Consider the following 20,112-nt stretch of genomic DNA (forward strand, 5'->3'; position numbering starts at 1 on the left):
TTTACAAGGACGGGACCAACGACGTCTGAAGAGCATCGTTCAACGTGACAGGAGTGCAACCCTTCCGCAAATTGCATCAGATTTCAATGCTGGGCCATCAAGTGTCAGCGTCCAAACCATTGAACGAAACATAATCGATATGGGCTTTTGGAGCCGAAGGCCCACTCGTGTACCCTTGACGACTGCACGACACAAAGCTTTACACCTCGCCTGGGCCCATAAACACCGACTTTGGACTGTTGATGACTGGAATCATGTTGCCTGATCGGACGAGTATCCTTTCAAACTGTATCGAGCTGATGGATGTGTATGGGTATGGAGATAACCTGACTGTTCAAGCTGGTGGAGGCTCTGTAATGGTGTGGGGCGTGTGCAGGTGCTGTGATGTGGGACCCCTGATACGTCTAGATACGACTCTGACAGGTGACACGTACCGTTGGGGGGGGGGGGGGGGGGGGAGGGCTTATGGGCGCTCAACATCGAGGTCATCAGCGCCACTCGTACCGTAAGCATCCTGTCTGATCATCTGCATCCATTCATGTCCATGGTGCATTCCGACGGACTTGGGCATTTCCAGCAGGACAATGTGACACACCACACTTAAAGAATTGCTACATAGTGGCTCCAGGAACACTCTTCTGAGTTTAAACACTTCCGCTGGACACCAAACTCCCCAGATATGAACATTACTGTGCGTATGTGAGATGCCTTGCAGCGCCCTGTTCAGAAGAGATCTCCACCCCCTCGTACTCTTACGGATTTATGGACAGTCCTGCAGGACTCATGGTGTCAGTTCCCTCCAGTACTACTTCAGACGTTAGTCGAGTCCATGCCAAGTCGTGTTGCGGCACTTCTGCGTGTTCGCGGGGGCCCTACACAATGTTAGGCAAGTGTACCAGCTTCTTTGGCTCTTCAGTGTATACACGCTACTAGCAACATTCGAACCAGCAACCCTCCGATTACATCCCTATTATGCTCCGCATTAACCTACCGACGAATATCTTAATAACCAATAACACGAGGGCTATTAGAAAATCCATCTCGAAATGGCAATCACAATGACAATCCGATGAAGCTTTGCATAGATGTGTCGGACAGTGTCTCTAGTATGCCCGTTGATCGCGTTACGTCGCTCTGTTCAGTTCTGAGTGCACAGTGAGGACGTAAAGTTTCCTAGAACGTAGTGTCTCCCGTCAAGTTAGAGTACTGTGAGAGATTTAGAGTGATTTCATGCAACACACACAACGTAGCTATCATGCATTTACTTCTTCACGACAATTTTAGGCCGCACACTGCAGGAGCAATAAGGCTGCTGCTGCAGAGTTTTCGATGGGAAGTCTGATATTCATCTCTGCTCTCATGAACCGCTGCCTATGAAGGCAATATATTCGCACAGAAAACAAGCTGCAGATCAGCGTAAAGAATTGGCAGAAAGCACAGGAGGCTGCCTTCTATGCCGAGGGTATTGGAATGTTGGTACAAAGTTACGACAAATGTCTGAGTCCGATCAGCGACTCTGTAGAGAAGTAGCCAGTAGGTGTAGTTAACTGTTGCTAACAAAACATTTTTAATTTTCACTGTGGACCTTACTTTCCGAATATCCCTCGTATTTTATACTTAACAGCTCTCAAAAATCTTCTAATCTTTTTTCGAGTACGTTTTAGAACTGTGTCGTATTGCTGTAGGAAATCGATGGCCGCACACTGACCTTCAAGTTCTGTAAGTGTGAACAACTCGAGGAGGGCCAGTGTGTACGATCCCCTCGTTAGGCTGAAGATTTTGAGATAAGGAAGGGTTCGAATACATCGATTCCGTATGGAGACAAAATGGGTGATTTTGTGATAACGTATCAGTGGCGAGGGTTCCTGAGGGAGCTAAGTGTTTGTAAACTGCTTATGTTGCATAACAATAAGTGCCCGCCTCATCGACGTTGGTCGTGCTACTTTGAAAAACGATACAGTTTTCAGTTACCCTCGGTGCAGTTTGGCACTGTTTACAATCAGTATCTGTTGTGGAGTATCTGTTTAGCCAAGATGTTGCTTTACTCGTTACGAACTACTGCACATATATATTTAACATGTAATTTAGCAGGCTGCACCGTCCACAGATACGAATGAATGTACAGAAATAAGTTTCGCAACAGGTCTCATCCCATAGGAAAGAAATTTATACCAGTAGTTAAAAACTTACAGGAAACGTTGTAGTTCAAGACGCCTGGTAAGATGTTTATGGTTCTCTGCAAAGAATTTTTCATGCAACAGACTCTGAGGAGATGGTGTGAGATCGGTTCGGAGAAGATTAATGAGTAAGCACCCGTCAACTTGCTCATGAAATTCATACTGCGAAGACTACACAATGAACACAGCCACACCCAACACAAGTCAACATGTGCAAATAATTCAGCCAAATGATCTCAAATTACATCTCACTCTGTCAAGAGTTTATGTAGAAAGATATACATCTAGGCTGGTGGTAGTCAGTTTAAACAGCTGCCACGAACTTAAATTGTTGCCGTTACACGTAAGTTGCTTATGCCAATAGAGAAACTAAATATTTAAGCCTGAAAAACAATAGTAAGTGTCGACACAGACTTAATATTCTTTCCTTCCCATTAATTCATTGTCTCAGTGCACTCAATCTGGAATTAACTATCTGCGTAGTTTTGACCCTAAGGGCTTGGTACACCCTGAACGCTCATTTAACGAGCGCGCCCCACGTGGTACACATCGTCAGCTAAGAGCAGTAGAACAGGCGTCTAGGAGGTGGTCGTAATATTGTGACTCGACAGCGCACATATTTGACTACCTAATCTGCGATCCGTCCTTAGTAACACTCACGACTGTCAAATATTTAGGAGTTACCATCTGGACAGACTCGAGATTAAACGAGCACATAAATCCAAAGTGGATGGCAAGGTGAGATTCGTTTAGAATTCCTGGAAATTGTAACTGATCTACAAAGGAATTATTTTACTGAATTGTTCTCCGACATACTGTTAAATACTGTTTCTCTACCTGGTGTCCTTACCAGAACGAATTAACAGAACGTAAACGCACGATTTGACTTTTCTTAGTTGGAACGAAAATGTGAAATACGCGTATCAAACCACTGTTACATGCTGAAACAAACAGATTAATCTCAAAATTCGAACAATCGTCTGAGAAGAGAGAGAGGAGAGAGAAATACATATCGCACAGTGTCATCTAGGATACGATTGGTGAAATTCTGGATGTTATAGAGGCGTATTAAGTGATAAGATGATTTAGGGAGAATATAACGTCGCACTTGAGGTTCTTTCGACGGTGAAAGATAATAAGAGATAGAAAATTCTCATACAGATTATCGAGAGCAATATACACTTTTCTTTTATTTGTTTTTAAGTTACTGGAGCTTTATGTGGCTTTTCACTAAAAGACGAAAGAAATTCATTGTAATTGTCGCCAAGTACACTAGTGACTTGTTGAAACGGAGTCACACACATACGGTAATGTTTTCCAGAACATCAATGGTGTACACACAGCTCCTAAATGTGATGAAACTGCTAATATACTTTTTCTTTGCCGTTTCGTACACTCACAGCCCTTTACAGTATCTAGACTGCTGCATCTGGTGTCAAAATACTCTGCTTCGAAAGTTACATGTAAAGCTGCTTTCATTGAAGACCTCGCCTTTAATGTTTGAGATTTATAAGCAAAAAACTAAAGAATACAAAAAAAAAAAAATCATTGACAGCATAGACAGTTTACCGTGATTGCAGCCTGTGCTGACCATACAAGCAGAAATTCTCGGACATGTGATGCACATTACACTACACGCATACTGTCCTATTGTAAGCCTATTTAGCTCAAGAAATCAAACTACGATACTAAATAAAAAGAAAGTTAACTATAAGCTATTTAGTCAATAGATGACACACTAAGGGTAACAGAGGATAGATATATAGTGAATTAAGTAATTCGTGAATGAGTTACCAGAAATTTAAGATTACAATAATTTTATTTTCCATCGCTATGACTGTACGAACAAAATGTCTTGAGAAGGCTACAGTGATTGATGATCATGAGCTGATATGAGGATCCATTTTTAAAAAATTTTTAGTGCCATGGTGTCAATGAAGTTAATCTAGTTTTCTTTAAATGGCAATGTTAGGTCAAAATTTGGCTCTAAACGATTTTTCATTTCACTTTATGCTTTTAAAACCGCTATCAGAAATGTTTCAAGTTAAAATACGCCGACTTGAGGATGGAAAAAAAAGATTTAGTAGGAAATTTCGGTTATACATTTATATAGTATTTCACAAAAAGCACCCAGGACAATTTCATTGACACAACAGCGCCAAAAACTTACGTGAAACAGTCTGTATCGGCAGCTCATGCTCGTAAATACATTGCGACTACTTGGTGAGGCACTGCCTTTTGTAATATTTTCATGACGATAGAGAATACAATTATCTAAATATAACATCTGTATCGTCACTTGTAGGTGTTTTAGAAATTATTAATTATCAGATGGAACCACTGTCTTTACTAGCAAAAACTTCGAAAGTTTAATGCCTTGCATATAGCTTCAACACTAAACACAAGTACTGAAAAACAAATTTATTCCTTGTTCCAACATCAGATGGCTCTTACAATATTTCATGTTGGGGCCTCCGATTGTCTTCGTTAATTGTACGTGCCGTGGTGTAAGTTCCTGAGCGATGTATGCGTCAAACACTTCTGTCGTACTTCTTCAAAAATTTACAATTCACAAATAATTGTTTTAATAACAATCGTTCTAGGTTTTAGGGCACCACACACTATTTTCAACGATCACAAAACATGGTCCAATTTTACAGGACTAACGAAAACGAGGAAGAAAAAAACAGTTACTTCCAAATATGCGTATTATCTTCATATTTTTTCCTCTCTTCTCAACAAGGCAAATGTATTCAAAACTTAATGAGAATAAGCAGAGAAGACATAGCGTTTCCACTTTACTGCATCTAATGCGGTGGGAGATGATTGTCTCCAGTTTATCGAACATTCTTTTACACATCGAGATACAAATTTAAAAATGAAGAGTGAATATTACCTGACCAAAGTTTCACTCTGCATTAGAACATACCATCATGAAATGGACCTTACTGATAAGGAACATTCTACCCGGATCGGAACTATAGCCGCATCTCCGCTTTCGTGGTCAACACTCTGCCGATGCGCTGTAACGGTAAGTCTAACAATCGCAGCCAGGGGTTAAATCTGTGAACCGCTCTCTCCTACACAGAGTTAAGCTTTAGAAACTACACACACAGTTTGGCACACGCTATTATAAGACAGGAGGGTTCCAGCGACAAGATAGTTATAACAAGATGGCTATACAGGGTGGTTTTTTCCATCGTGTATAAACTCTAGAGATTGATCGATGAGAGGATACGGAAAAAAAAGGTCTAATGAACGTATGTCCCGAAATGCATGGTTTCCATGCTAGAGACCATATATTCACTCATATTTTTTTTACAGTCTGCGGTCCAATAGACGCTGTACCATGCAGCCGTAATTACAATATGCGTGGTTTCCTCCTAGAGGGTCGTACTGTTCCTCATACGTGATGCCCTAGCGCCCTCTCCGGCTATAGTAATTGGTAATGTGTCCAATTCACTTCCCTTGCTGACACATCTTGTAGTGGATGTGATACAGCGTTCTACACGATGGTTCCACATTCGAATCGAGAGCTTGCCGACATGGTTTTACTTACGGAAAGGAAAGTGGCAACGGGCAGCAGACTTGTATCAGGAAACCTATCCCGCCGACAACAACCAAAGCATTCAATACTTTCAACAGTGTTTTGCCGTCTGTCTGAGACAGGTTCGTTACAGAAAGCAGCAGATCTTGAAGGACGTGCCCGAAGTGTTCGGACACCACACTTGGAGGAAAATGTGATTAGCACTGTGGAAGGCGACCACCGTGTCAGTACCAGACAGCTGGCCCTCCAGTACACGGAAAGCCAGACGACCGTGTGGAACATTCTCCATGACAATTGTTACTACCCTTACCACTTAAAGCGTGTTCAGGGCTTTCTAGCGACAGACTTTCCACATCGGGAGCAGTTTTGTCACTGGTTTCTTCACCAGGCAACCACGATTTCGAGATATGTGTCATCCATCCTATTCACAGATAAGGCCAGCTTTACTCAGAGGGGTATCTTCAACTTTCATAACAGTCATGTGTGGGGTAGTATGTAGAAACCCCAGGTACGGTGACAGCGAATCATCAGCATCGCTGCAACCGGAATGTGTGGGCCGGGATAATTGGCCACCGTGTTTTGGGACCAGTCTTCATTCCATTTCCGGTCAGAAGTTCATTAGAACTTTTTTGTTACGTGTCCTCTCATCGATCAATCCCTAGAGTTTACACATGGTGGAAAAAATCACCCTGTATATTTTTCATACGTGATATTGTACGGCGCTGTTCCTGGTGAGAGCAGATATAATGAAAGGACCTCCAATGGAAGAGAATCTCTGTGTTATAAAAATGTATGTATGTATGTTAAATATCTCCTAATAAACTATTGGACCTATTTCCACCAAACTTGGTACACATATCACTCGTTATCTTGAAAGAAGAACTGGTGGGTGTAAGTGCCACCTACCTCTCAAATGAGTAAGGGTGGGGGTGGGGGTGGAAAAGAGGCGTAATGTACCTCACACATATACCCAGAATATATTCATCCAGTATTTGGGGGTGAAAACATTTAGAGAGTTGCAGCAAACTTTACACACAATATCAGAACTTGCACGAAACTTTTTCTCGCTGATACCCCCTGCAAAAAGATAAAAGGAAATATCTTTACCGTTCACTAGATGTCAGCTGTTCATGTAATAAAACTACTGCGTGAGGCATGACGTTTTAATTCATTACTTCTTCACTACTGATTCTACTCGCAAAAAATTTTGCAGGTAGTATCCACATACACCACTGAACGTACTTCCAACACTGTGTCAGTATATGACACTCGCAAACTGGTGTGCAAAACTTAAGGACGAAAGGAACTTTAGGATGATGTGTCACTGCGAAGTAACATTGCCCGATGAAACTTGGACGATACATAGAAAGAATTGCTGCAGTATAGTACAGTACAAAAGTTAACTGAAGGAAATACAAAGTGAGGCGAACCGAATGACATTTTTTATTCAAAGACACTTATTACACTGAAGGTCCCGCGATTTATGACTTTTTACTTAGCATTACAAAAGGTGGGAGGTGGTTCTTAATAGGGTGTGTGATCACCACGGGCTGTAATGCAACAGGCTGGCCACAAGGATAGTTTTTGTGGTAGGGCAGTCCTCTTCTCCAGCAGCGCGGTTGACAACTACTGGAGGGTCGCTGGTGCATGTGCACGTGCTGCCACACCTGGGATTTAAGTTGGGGAAGGACGGACCGGTCCAATCGTCGAATATTCTCTCGTTCCAAGAGCTCCTCCATCTGTGTAGCTGTATGCGGTAAAAACGAAGTCAGAGCCGAATGCACCCTGTGCACAGTATAACACTCGGACCACCGAAACGCTCATATTCGGCAATATTCGTGAGTGCATTACGTGTTCCCACCTCTAGTCGTATGAGAGAACGTAATACGCACAGGAACACTGTCGAACAAATCGTTCTGGTGGTTCAGGTGTTATGGTGTGGGGAGGTATAATGTTGCATCGTCGTACTGACTTACAAGTCTTTGAACACGGTAGATTCACCGGTCAACGTTATGACACTTTGCTCCTTCCCCATATGCGTCTTTTCGAGGGTGCATTCGGCGCTGACTTCATTTTTGTGGATGACAACGCGCGACCGAATCGAACAGCGCAGGTGGAGCAGCTCGTGGAACGGGAGGATAGTTCACGAATGGACAGGCCTGCCCATTTGCCTCATCGAGCGCTTTTGAAATACGAAGTATTCCTCAATTTTTCCTTTATGTTCTGCAAAGTAATGAATAAGAAGAATATCATTTTCACCCCAGAAAACCCAAGCCCTAACCCTTCCGGCAGATTAAATCGACATCGGTGTTTTTGGTACAGGAGGAATGCATTTCGCCCTGTGCTTTGACAGGTGTTTCATTCCTGTGTGAGGACACATTCCTGACGCAGTTATCTTAAGAAGTGAGAGAAGTCCAGAGTCTGATGAGGAATTTTTTTCGTAATTCCTTTCCGTCAGCATTCAACAAACGTGACCCCCATCTTGCAGAAAGCCTTTCCGAAGCTAATTATCCATGTAAAATCTACTGTGATGGTTGATTTTTTCAGGACATTCCCGACTCTGAAATTCATTACCATTAATAGCAGCAATCAAATGAGGTCATTAACTAGTAAATTTTATTGAAAACTTTCCAAATACTACGTCGCAGTATCATAGGGTTCAGGGAACAGTTCTCTAAACTTAATCTCAAAATTAGGAAAGGATGAACTGTACTAACCTTGGTAGGCTCTATGCAGCTGCGACATGGAATAAGGCCCAAATTTTGTGGTGATCCAGCTTGTGCCCAGTACTGGCAACGACGGCCACGGTCCAGGAATATCTTTCACTGTGCGGCGTCGTGGAACTTCTTCTAGAAAAAAGAATGTTGTGTAAAAGACTCGGGATCGAGGGAGGGGAAGGCGGGAGCCTTTAATTTGGGTTAAGTGATTACAAATGCTTTTGATTTAGTTCATATATATCACTAATTCATGTGTAATATTATTTTTTAAATTAGAAACTGGAGAACATAAAAGTCTGATGTACGCGCTTCAAAGTAAAGATAAAGTTACCACCCAGAGTGAAGACTCACATTTCGGAAGGAAAGAAAGTAAAAACAAAGAAGCTCTTCCTAGATAAATTGTTTGGAACTATGTTTCACGCTTTCCCTTAGTTTCGCCGCACCCGACTTCCAGAAGACGAGTAGTTTATAGTAGTGCCATCATAAAGTGTCCTTACTGATCAGCGGTTTCTGCAATTTTTTCAGTAGATGGAAGTGTTAACTACTTTCTCAGCAGCGTTCAATAAGCTGGAATGGCCTCTGAGCAAGAGAAGAACAGTTACGTTATACAAATATTTTAGTGATACAACGGCGGTGACGTATCTGAACCACGTCATATTAGCGTGTACCAAGTACTCGGCCGCACAGGCGGTCTTGTACAAAAAATTGGTTGCGAGGGGCTAACCTCTCCCTACAAGTGTAACTGCTTTATTTCATCGGTTCTATACAGGGTGATTTTTTCCACCGTGTACGAACTCTAGGGATTGATCAGTGAGAGGGTGTGGAACAAAAAAGGTCTAACGAACTTATGTCCGGAAATGCTACAGGCCATTTGTTCAATCAGACATCGTTACAGAGACCGCAGTCTTTTTTTTTTTTTTATTTTGGTTCCTACGGGATCACACTGCTGCGATCATCCGTCCCTAGGGTTACACACTACTTAATCTAACTTAAACTAACTTACGTTAAGGACAACACACACACAAACACACTCACACACACACACACCCATGCCCGAGGGAGGACTCGAACCTCCGACGCGGTATAATACGGACTGTACCATGCAGCCACAGTTACAGTATGTGTTCAAAATGGTTTCCATGTGCCTCAACGCATTCGTGTACGCACCGTTGCATGTTCTGTCTCACACGTTCACATAGGCCAGGTTGCATCCGAGCAGTGTGAAATGCAGCATGAATACGCTGTTCCACTATCTCCACATCTACAGTGGGCTCTGCATACACGATACTTTTGAGATGGCCCCATAACCAGAAATCGCACGGGTTTAGATCCAGTGAACGAGCAGGCCATGCAACTGGACCCCATCGTCCGATCCATCGACCACGGATGACATGTTTCCGGAAGTTAACGACGAAGTGGGCTGGAGTACCATCATGTAGCAGCCACATAATCCTTCGAATCATCAATGACACTTCTTCCCTCAGGGGAGGCAAAGTCACCGGCAAAAAACGCCGATAGCTCCGGCCTGTTAGGTGACGTGGAAGGAAGACTGGTCCCAAACTACGGTCGCCAATTATCCCGGCCCACACATTCCGGCTGCAGCGATGCTGATGATTCGCTGTCACCACACCGTTGGGGTTCTTCATACTATCCCACAGATGACTGTTTTGAAAGTTGGCCTCATCTGTGAATAGGATGGATGACACATATCCCGGAATCGTGGCTGCCTGGTGATGAAACCAGTGAGAGAACTGCTCCCGATGTGGAAAGTCGGTCGATAGTGAGCCCTGCACGCGCTGTCAGTGATAAGGATAGTAACAACTGTCATGGAGAATGTTCCACACTGTCGTCTGGCTTTCCCTGTACTGGTGGGCCAGCTGCCTGGTACTGATACAACGGCCGCCTTCCACAGTGTTAATCACATTTTCCTCCAAGTGTGGTGTCCGAACATTTCGCTTACGTCCTTCATGATCTCACGCTTCCTGAAACGACTCCGTCTCAGACAACCTTGCTGCCCGCCGCCCTTTGCCATCTGCCTTTCGGTAAATAACAACATATCGGCAAGCTCTCGATTCGAATACGGAACCATTGTGTTCAACGCTGTATCACATCCACTACAAAGAGAGTCTACGAGAGAAGTGAATGGGACGCAATATTACCAGTGAGTACGGTAGGAGAGGGCGCTAGGATATGACATAAGAGGATCAGTACCACCCTCTAGGAGGAAACCATGCATACTGTAACTATTGCCGCATGGTACAGCGTGTATTAGACCGCAGTCTACATCTACATCTACATCTACATTTATACTCCGCAAGTCACCCAACGGTGTGTGGCGGAGGGCACTTTACGTGCCACTGTCATTATCTCCCTTTCCTGTTCCAGTCGCGTATGGTTCGCGGGAAGAACGACTGTCTGAAAGCCTCTGTGCGCGCTCTAATCTCTCTAATTTTACATTCGTGATCTCCTCGGGAGGTATAAGTAGGGGGAAGCAATATATTCGATACCTCATCCAGAAACGCACCCTCTCGAAACCTGGCGAGCAAGCTACACCGCGATGCAGAGCGCCTCTCTTGCAGAGTCTGCCACTTGAGTTTGTTAAACATCTCCGTAACGCTATCACGGTTACCAAATAACCCTGTGACGAAACGCGCCGCTCTTCTTTGAATCTTCTCTATCTCCTCCGTCAACCCGATCTGGTACGGATCCCACACTGATGAGCAATACTCAAGTATAGGTCGAACGAGTGTTTTGTAAGCCACCTCCTTTGTTGATGGACTACATTTTCTAAGGACTCTCCCAATGAATCTCAACCTGGTACCCGCCTTACCAACAATTAATTTTATATGATCATTCCACTTCAAATCGTTCCGCACGCATACTCCCAGATATTTTACAGAAGTAACTGCTACCAGTGTTTGTTCCGCTATCATATAATCATACAATAAGGGATCCTTTTTTCTATGTATTCGCAATACATTACATTTGTCTATGTTAAGGGTCAGTTGCCACTCCCTGCACCAAGTGCCTATCCGCTGCAGATCTTCCTGCATTTCGCTACAATTTTCTAATGCTGCAACTTCTCTGTATACTACAGCATCATCCGCGAAAAGCCGCATGGAACTTCCGACACTATCTACTAGGTCATTTATATATATTGTGAAAAGCAATGGTCCCATAACACTCCCCTGTGGCACGCCAGAGGTTACTTTAACGTCTGTAGATGTCTCTCCATTGAGAACAACATGCTGTGTTCTGTTTGCTAAAAACTCTTCAATCCAGCCACACAGCTGGTCTGATATTCCGTAGGCTCTTACTTTGTTTATCAGGCGACAGTGCGGAACTGTATCGAACGCCTTCCGGAAGTCAAGGAAAATGGCATCTACCTGGGAGCCTGTATCTAATATTTTCTGGGTCTCATGAACAAATAAAGCGAGTTGGGTTTCACACGATCGCTGTTTCCGGAATCCATGTTGATTCCTACATAGTAGATTCTGAGTTTCCAAAAACGACATGATACTCGAGCAAAAGACATGTTCTAAAATTCTACAACAGATCGACGTCAGAGAGATAGGTCTATAGTTTTGCGCATCTGCTCGACGACCCTTCTTGAAGACTGGGACTACCTGTGCTCTTTTCCAATCATTTGGAACCTTCTGTTCCTCTAGAGACTTGCGGTACACGGCTGTTAGAAGGGGGGCAAGTTCTTTCGCGTACTCTGTGTAGAATCGAATTGGTATCCCGTCAGGTCCAGTGGACTTTCCTCTGTTGAGTGATTCCAGTTGCTTTTCTATTCCTTGGACACTTATTTCAATGTCAGCCATTTTTTCGTTGGTGCGAGGATTTAGAGAAGGAACTGCAGTGCGGTCTTCCTCTGTGAAACAGCTTTGGAAAAAGGTGTTTAGTATTTCAGCTTTACGCTTGTCATCCTCTGTTTCAATGCCATCATCATCCCGGAGTGTCTGGACATGATGTTTCGAGCCACTTACTGATTTAACGTAAGACCAGAACTTCCTAGGATTTTCTGTCAAGTCGGTACCTAGTATTTTACTTTCGAATTCACTGAACGCTTCACGCATAGCCCTCCTTACGCTAACTTTGACATCGTTTAGCTTCTGTTTGTCTGAGAGGTTTTGGCTGCGTTTAAACTTGCAGTGAAGCTCTCTTTGCTTTCGCAGTAGTTTCCTAACTTTGTTGTTGTACCACGGTGGGTTTTTCCCGTCCCTCACAGTTTTGCTCGGCACGTACCTGTCTAAAACGCATTTTACGATTGCCTTGAACTTTTTCCATAAACACTCAACATTGTCAGTGTCGGAACAGAAATTTTCGTTTTGTCTCTGTAACAATGTATTGAATAAATGGTCTCTTAGCACGGAAACCATGCAATTCCGGACATAAGTTCATTTGGCCTTCTTTTTTTCCGTATCCTTTCATCGATCAACCCCTAGAGTTTGTACGCGATGGAAAACGTCACCCTGTATATACAGGATGAAGCGAAATTCGCGCACTCGGGCTTCGCAGTGCGACGCCTCACTTGCCAGCGATAAAAAATGTCTCTTACAAAATTTCGTCCGGCGGATACATCCGGCAGAAAAAGGACGTTAAGAGTGGCAATCGGGCTACCCTGTAACCACATGTAATGGTAACTGCCTCTGTCAGCACATACTAGTTGCGCTATATAGTTGGTGCAACGGATAGCGTTTTGGGTTAGCATGCAGGATGTCGAGGATTCGAGCCTGGGTCGGGGTGTATTTTTTTATTTGCTAATTTCATTCTGACATTTGAATCTGTAATAATGTATACCGTTTCTGAGACCACATGTATCCTAAATTTACAACATGTTGTAACGCTGAACATAGCAAATACGTGGTTAGACAAATAAGAAATAGACAGTTGAAACAAATGACCTGTCATAGGACAGAATAACTACAAAAACAACATCAGTTTGGAGATGCTAAAGATGATAGCACAGTACAACAACACAATATCTACTTGTCATTTATACTACACGTAATATGAGCGCTCAGATGTCGCACATTAGCAACCAATGACAATAATAATGTCCATATTAATGAGTGCATGACCTTCACATCAGAATACGTTGTTCTCGGAACAACAGATTCTCGAAGCGACCTCCCTGCCCATCCAAACATTGCGCAATCCGCCGAATCGTACAGCTCTGGACCCTTCGCAGTAAAGCTGCGTCCACAGTAACAAGAGCAGCACGAACAAGCGTTACCAGTTCTTCCACATTCGTCGGCAGAGTAGAGTACACGTGCTCCTTCAGGTGTCCCCACAGGAAGAAATCGGGAGATTTAGGTCAGGTGAACGTGGTGGCCATACGACTGGACCTCCACGTCCGAGCCATTTCCCTGGAAATTTTCTGTCCAAATAGTGTCCAGAGTGTGGAGGTGCACCATCATGTTTGAACCATATCCTCTGCCGAACATGTAGTGGAACATATTTCAGCGCATCAGGCAGATAGTTTGAGAGGAATGCATGATACCTTCGAGCAGTCAACCGGTCAGGCAACATGTAGAAGCCCAAACACCCGTCACCCAATATTTTAGCCCAGACGTTAATATCAAAGCTAACTTGATATCCACGGTTGTGGGTGACGTGCGGGTTAACCTCACGCCAATGGTGGGCATTGTGCATATTGAAGACACCATCAGTGAAGTCATCGTTTGCTTCCTGTTGTTGTTGGAACCATTCACAGAGCTGCATTCGCTGATGGTAATCTGCAGGATGCAGGTGTTGCGTGAAAGGATAATGACAGGGGTGCAGCCCATGTTCGTGCAGCACATTAATGACCGAGTGTTGTGAGACACGCAGCTGCCTTGCTATGCTACGTGTACTTCGCTGAGGTTCTCGATGTATGACTTCCAGAATAGCTTCCTCAGTAGCTGGAGTACGTCGAGTCCGTGGATGACTTCTGTCACGCGATGGTGGAAGGAGAGGACTTCCGAAGAGGCAGCTCCAGATGACGAAACACATTTTTATCTGGATGGCGTCGACGAGGATATCTAGCAGCATATTCACGAGTGGCAACACCAGCTCGGTTATCAGGTGCACCAACGACCAGAAGCATATCCAGATATTCATCGTTTGTGTATGCCATACGTCTGCCACACTGGTTTAGAGGTTTACAAAATGAGAAAATTCGATATATGTACGCATGTACATTGGAGTCTGTCATGGGCGCGTTGTTCCACCCGCAACAAGTCCCTGTCTGGTGGCAGTGCGTACAGTATAAACACCCCGTCGGTCCTGCGTGCTGTTCCACGTAACGCGCATTACCCCTCTGACAGATATTCTTCTGCCTGATTCATCCCAACAACACTAATTGTGAAATGTTCGGTTTCGAATTACACCGTTTTCCTAACGGTAACAGACGTGATGTTTGCACAATACCATCGACAGGATAATAACAATAATAATAATAATGCATTGAGATACGTACTAAACAGCATGCGGTTACGAGACTCAATGTTGAAAGGCATAATTTTTGGGACCATGGTGATAACACATACAAATAGTAACCGAGTTTGGACATTATTAGCAAAGCACATTGCTAGTCCTACTGGTAACGTAAGGCCCTAACGAAATGTAATGGACCTGAACGAGGCAAGAATAATAGTAGGTACTATTCTATTAGGACCTTTGGAGGAGGGTACAAGGAAAACAAGTTCGCATCTAGTAGATGAAGCGGTGTGAAAAAATTCACGCCCACGACGTGGAAAGGGCTCCTTTCAAAGCTGACAGACCTTCCATTTCTACGATAGCAATACGTAAGTGGGAATGTTTTCTAGAGGACACGCTGCAATCGCTGCTGACGATTAAGATGCCAGATACCGTACCACCTGGAATACATTTAGCATATAAAAAAACGTATGCCTCAAGTCAGGATAAAACCATCGACCTCCTGCATGCTAACCAAAAACTCTATCCACTGAGCGAACTGTACAGCTCGAATAATGTGCTGACAGAGGTGCTTACCATACATGTGGTTACATGTGGTTACAGTGTTGCCAGATTGCCACTCTTAAACATCCTTTTTCTGCTGGATGTACTCGCCGGACGAAATTTTGTGACAGACATTTTTTTTATCGCTGGCATGTGAGGAGTCTCGTTGCGGAGGCCGAGTGCGCGAATTTCGCTGCACCCTGTATAGGTATTATTTGCTCGCGAACTTTTTAAAAGACTCCCGTATAGAGTTTTACCTACAAGTTGTGTGAATCTTGTCCTCCCATGGTACCATCCCGGTTCGAAAACTGGGACGTCTGTATGTGTTTTTTCCTTTGCATTAAGAACTTACCTTTGTAAATGACGGCAATGTCCAGCTTTGAATTATAAGTTGCTGTGGATGTCATTCCCCTCTGGAACCGGCCCGGTTTGAGACCTGGGTAATATTGTTTTTCCTTGTTATTTTTTGTTTTTTAATTTACATAACGACCTTAACTTTGCACTTCTCTCTCTTATAATTGTTCTATTGTGATAGTTGCATTGATGTTAATTTGGAAGTGTTGTAATTACTGCTGGTCGTATGGCGTTCGTCATTTACTGTTTTTACTCTACATTAAGAACTTATGTTTCCTCATCGATCTCTTTTTATTGTTCTACTGTGGGAACTGCAATTACGTTAATACGTAACTTGCGTAAATACTGTTACACACTGCTTAAAGTAATTATAATAGCGGAAAACACACGTATCCTTATATTAGTCGCCATAGCGCAGATGCGGGATTTCGATGAAGTGGTAAAAAAAAAAAAAAAGAAATAATGGAATAGAACAATGTGGACACCTCACTAAAGCAGTCCAGTAGCAAAGCCCACGCTAATTACATTTCGAAATGATGATATGGGTATGGCAAGGTCATAACCTGCCTCTCGTCAAGCATGCTGCAATACAGACGTATACTTTGGTGCAGAAAATTGATTGTAAATAACAGAATGAAGTTTGACGATGAAACAGCGGCATGTATCTTCATCTGTGGATGGCACATTGTGGTCTTACAAAATTAGCAGTCCTTCTGTTATAGAGCTTATATTGCCAAAAGGTGTAAGCATCAAGGGGTTGGCAATATTTTTTGATTTCGGTGGCAATATCTTCAGCATAACATGTTTGTTTGGAAAACTTGCATCTAGAATCACACTTGTTGAGTATTCGCCAAGGACTGAAAAGAGAAAACGTTTCATGTGTTCTTTAATTATGCGTTTTTTAGCTGTTTGTTCGCCTCCACATGAATATTTCGTGGGCACGTTGTTTCAAGTTTTCTTTAATCTGGACCGGAAGTGCCTCGTGCCTCTTGAAATCAGATGTACAGCTTGTTTGGTAATATGTCTGCCACACATAAAGCCACGGCAGTTGTGTTGTTATGGGTAGAGTTATTTACAGACTGCAACACACCAGCTGTAGTTTCCTCTGTTCTGTGAGACAGTGTTCATTATGAAGACATTTCATACTGGAATTGACTCTGGTCACTGTTCCAAACATTTCCTTTCTCTGTCAGAAATATGTTCACTTCTTCCACAAAGTTTTGTCCCTTCCGTCGTACACTATTATCGTCTTCTATATCCTTGCGTGTGATAAATGCAGTAGTATGCCATGATGAAATGCCATTTCAACCTTAAGAGTGTCGATAAAAGAAATCGACGCTTTCAGATTTTTCAAGCCAACCATTTTAGACGCTTCTAGTGGCCAGATTTGCAGATGCCAATAGTGAACTGTTGATCCATATGACCACGTTCCATCAGATTGCGATACTATATGCTCTTGTTTCTAATTACGACAGTCTGTTTGCTTTGAAAATAGTTCGTGTTGGCCTTTCGTTAGACATATAATTTAGAATTAATCTGCAATTTCATTTACTTTTAATGCACTTATAGCACCTCATTAGTTTGCTATTGGAATTGAAGCCACTATTGTAATAGTTTCTCTAGTATGCTGCCATTAGTATAATCTAATACACAGGGCTTCGACTGTTTGGGTGGAGATAGTGCGTACCCACTGTGACTGAACTGTTCCTGTTGGTCTGGAGGTGAACGTCGTGAACTGCTAGAACAGCCACCGTCAGGTTCAGGTTCTTCCTGTCCTTCAAAATCAGTAATCTATCCAGCGTAACTTCGGATATTTCTGTGTCATCACCATTATATTTGTGAATTATTATGTTCTATAATATATCCGCGAGCCCCCTATCTTCTACCCCAATTTCATTTCCATATTCAGCAGGTCGCAGCTTTGTCCCTAATATTTGGACCAGATTCGTAGGATTAACTTTCTCCATGATGTCACTTTACACAGTAACCCGCATGCGAACACTACAAGAGAGACATTCGTTCAGCACCTGCACCACTCACGCAACTCGAGTGCGGAGTATTGTACGGAAATAATACAGATCACTATTGTTTATATGATCGAGTATTAGTCCAAGCATGGCTTCGTGCCGTTACGAGCGTTCGAGGTCAAAGGTGTCCCTCGAAAGGGCAAGGTTTAGCTTGAGCTATGCGGCGCATCGGCCAGGTCAAACGAAAACAAACAAGAAGCAACTATGGTATAACTTAAAGGACCGGCACATTATCTCGTGTTGCGTTACCCATTCTACCATTCTTGCCGATGTAATCGCAGTATCTCTTGGGCTAACAAAAGCGTGTAGGTTACACCTAAACGAAAGTCTTGTGTGGCTGGTCTAGCAGCAAAGTACTGTAAGGCTGAATGTGTATTGTCATGTGCGGCGATAGCCAATCGGCTTTCTATAGCAGGTAGCCGACCCAGGAAGTGTGTCCGCGACGGTGGGAAAGAAAGGCTGCAAGAATTCGTGCCCGCTACCTGGACAGAGAACAGCACTAACCCGATAATCCAGGAACCGTGAAACGCTGTCTCAGGCAACCTTGAGGCCAGTTTTTAGACTCCACGGGCTCCATTCGTCAGCACGGCGCTTCCTTCTTGATACACAAACAGTAGCCAAGTGGAAGACTGCTCCTGCGCGTAAACATTGCCAATAGTCAAGTAAGCGAAAAGCATTCACAAACACGTCCGCCCACCTCACACAGCTATATTTTTAGAGGCCAGTAGTATGTCTGTATAGTGCTGAAGCTCGCCTCGTACTCACAACTGAATTTTTGACGTTATTTTTAAGATATTTTGCACTTGGTTTCATTCTGAGCTATCGCTTACTGATACCGGTCTTCTCGTGAATCGTATTTCCCCCACCAGAGAAGATATCTGGAAACTGTGCAGATTATTTGGTTATCCTCCCAACATTTTTCTGCGACTATAACAGTCTCTCTTCGGGAATGTGCGAGTGTCTGAGGAAATTTTAGGTCCAAAGAATGAAGGATGGCTACAGTGCAGTTTTATAAAATCAGCTCTGAGTTATTCTTGAAACATCGGACCACCAGAATGGAAGTGGCTGGACAGGGGTTGAAATCTCGCTTGCTCCAATTGCGAGATGAGTGCATGAACCAGTGTGCCACTTAATTCGGCATCAGTTTCGTAGAAAAATTCTTATGAGAAACTGGGGTTTAAGCCCTTCAGCTGACATCCACGGGAACACTTTAAAACATAATCACTTCGGATAATTTTCATCTTACGGAAGGCAGTTTGATGTTTTACGGATGAAAATGAGAAACTGCAAATGTTCTTCTACAACTTACTTGCGTTATCAGCCTAACATCGCCTTACAAAGGGTTCCACTTATATCCCTCTCTGACAGTTAGGTCTTTCTAATTGGCACCAAAATGCTAAAAAAAAAAAAAGGTCACAAAGACTGTATACAGCGCTTGCTTTACGTAACACATTGGTTCATTGTAAGCAGACCGGAAGAATCTGACTAAAGGAACTAACAACCCTGAATACTTTTAATACTTGTTGGTAATGGTATTATGCAAGCATATGATGTCGCAGCTGATCTTTAGTGCTCCGAGGTTACTGCGTCTCCAAATGACGTGAATGTTCAGTGGAAACAAAGAGACAGTACGTTGACTTTTCGGAAACGTGGAAAATTCATGTTTTACAATGTGTGCTGTATCGAAACTGACGTTGGGTTACTTACCTTTTATGATGTTTAGTTTTTTCTTCGGAGATGAACTAGACGATCATTGTTGAGCGACACCCTTTGGATACCACGTGACAGATGCTTTTGCCCTGAATTCGGATCCAAGCAACAGCGGCGTTTTCTTACCATGTAGCTGAATCTCAGACGTTCCGGCTTGGTAAATGAACTCGCATTCGGGAGGACGACGGTTCAAAAGCGCGTCGAGCCATCCTGATTTAGGTTTTCAGTGATTTTCCTAAATCGCTACAGGCAAATGACGGGACGGTTCCTTTGAGAAAGGACAGCCGATTTCTTTCCTCGTCCTTCCCGAATGCGAGCTTGTTCTCCATCTCTAATGACATCGTTGTCGAGGGGAAGTTTAACACTAATCTCCTCCTACTCCTCCGGTAAATGAACTGAATTCTCCACAGTAAAAATTATCATTTATAAGTAGATGGAGATGACACACATGATTAAAAGTTCTGTAACCAGTGAGAACATTACAGGTGGAATAACTAGTTTAACAGTTAATCTAAGCAAACCTGAATTTCATAAGTCGAACCTAAAACTCTGTCACAAATTTTGTAGCGTCTGCCACATTGTATAGAGTCCTCCACTTATTCCAATGGAGGTCT

The 20,112-nt window shown here is 43.2% G+C and overlaps 1 protein-coding gene across 1 annotated transcript in view; it reads right to left on the minus strand.

The window, feature by feature from the left end:
- The window catches only part of LOC126183227 (ecdysone 20-monooxygenase), a 175,783-nt gene that overhangs the window by 71,311 nt on the left and 84,360 nt on the right, over positions 1 to 20,112 (minus strand). Inside the window, exon 3 of the mRNA XM_049925012.1 lies at positions 8,442 to 8,573. Within this exon, the coding sequence (XP_049780969.1) occupies positions 8,442 to 8,573 (132 nt within the window). The remainder of the gene's footprint in view (positions 1 to 8,441; positions 8,574 to 20,112) is intronic.

The sequence above is a fragment of the Schistocerca cancellata genome, chromosome 4 (genome assembly GCF_023864275.1).
Source record: "Schistocerca cancellata isolate TAMUIC-IGC-003103 chromosome 4, iqSchCanc2.1, whole genome shotgun sequence".
Classification (NCBI taxonomy): domain Eukaryota; kingdom Metazoa; phylum Arthropoda; class Insecta; order Orthoptera; family Acrididae; genus Schistocerca; species Schistocerca cancellata.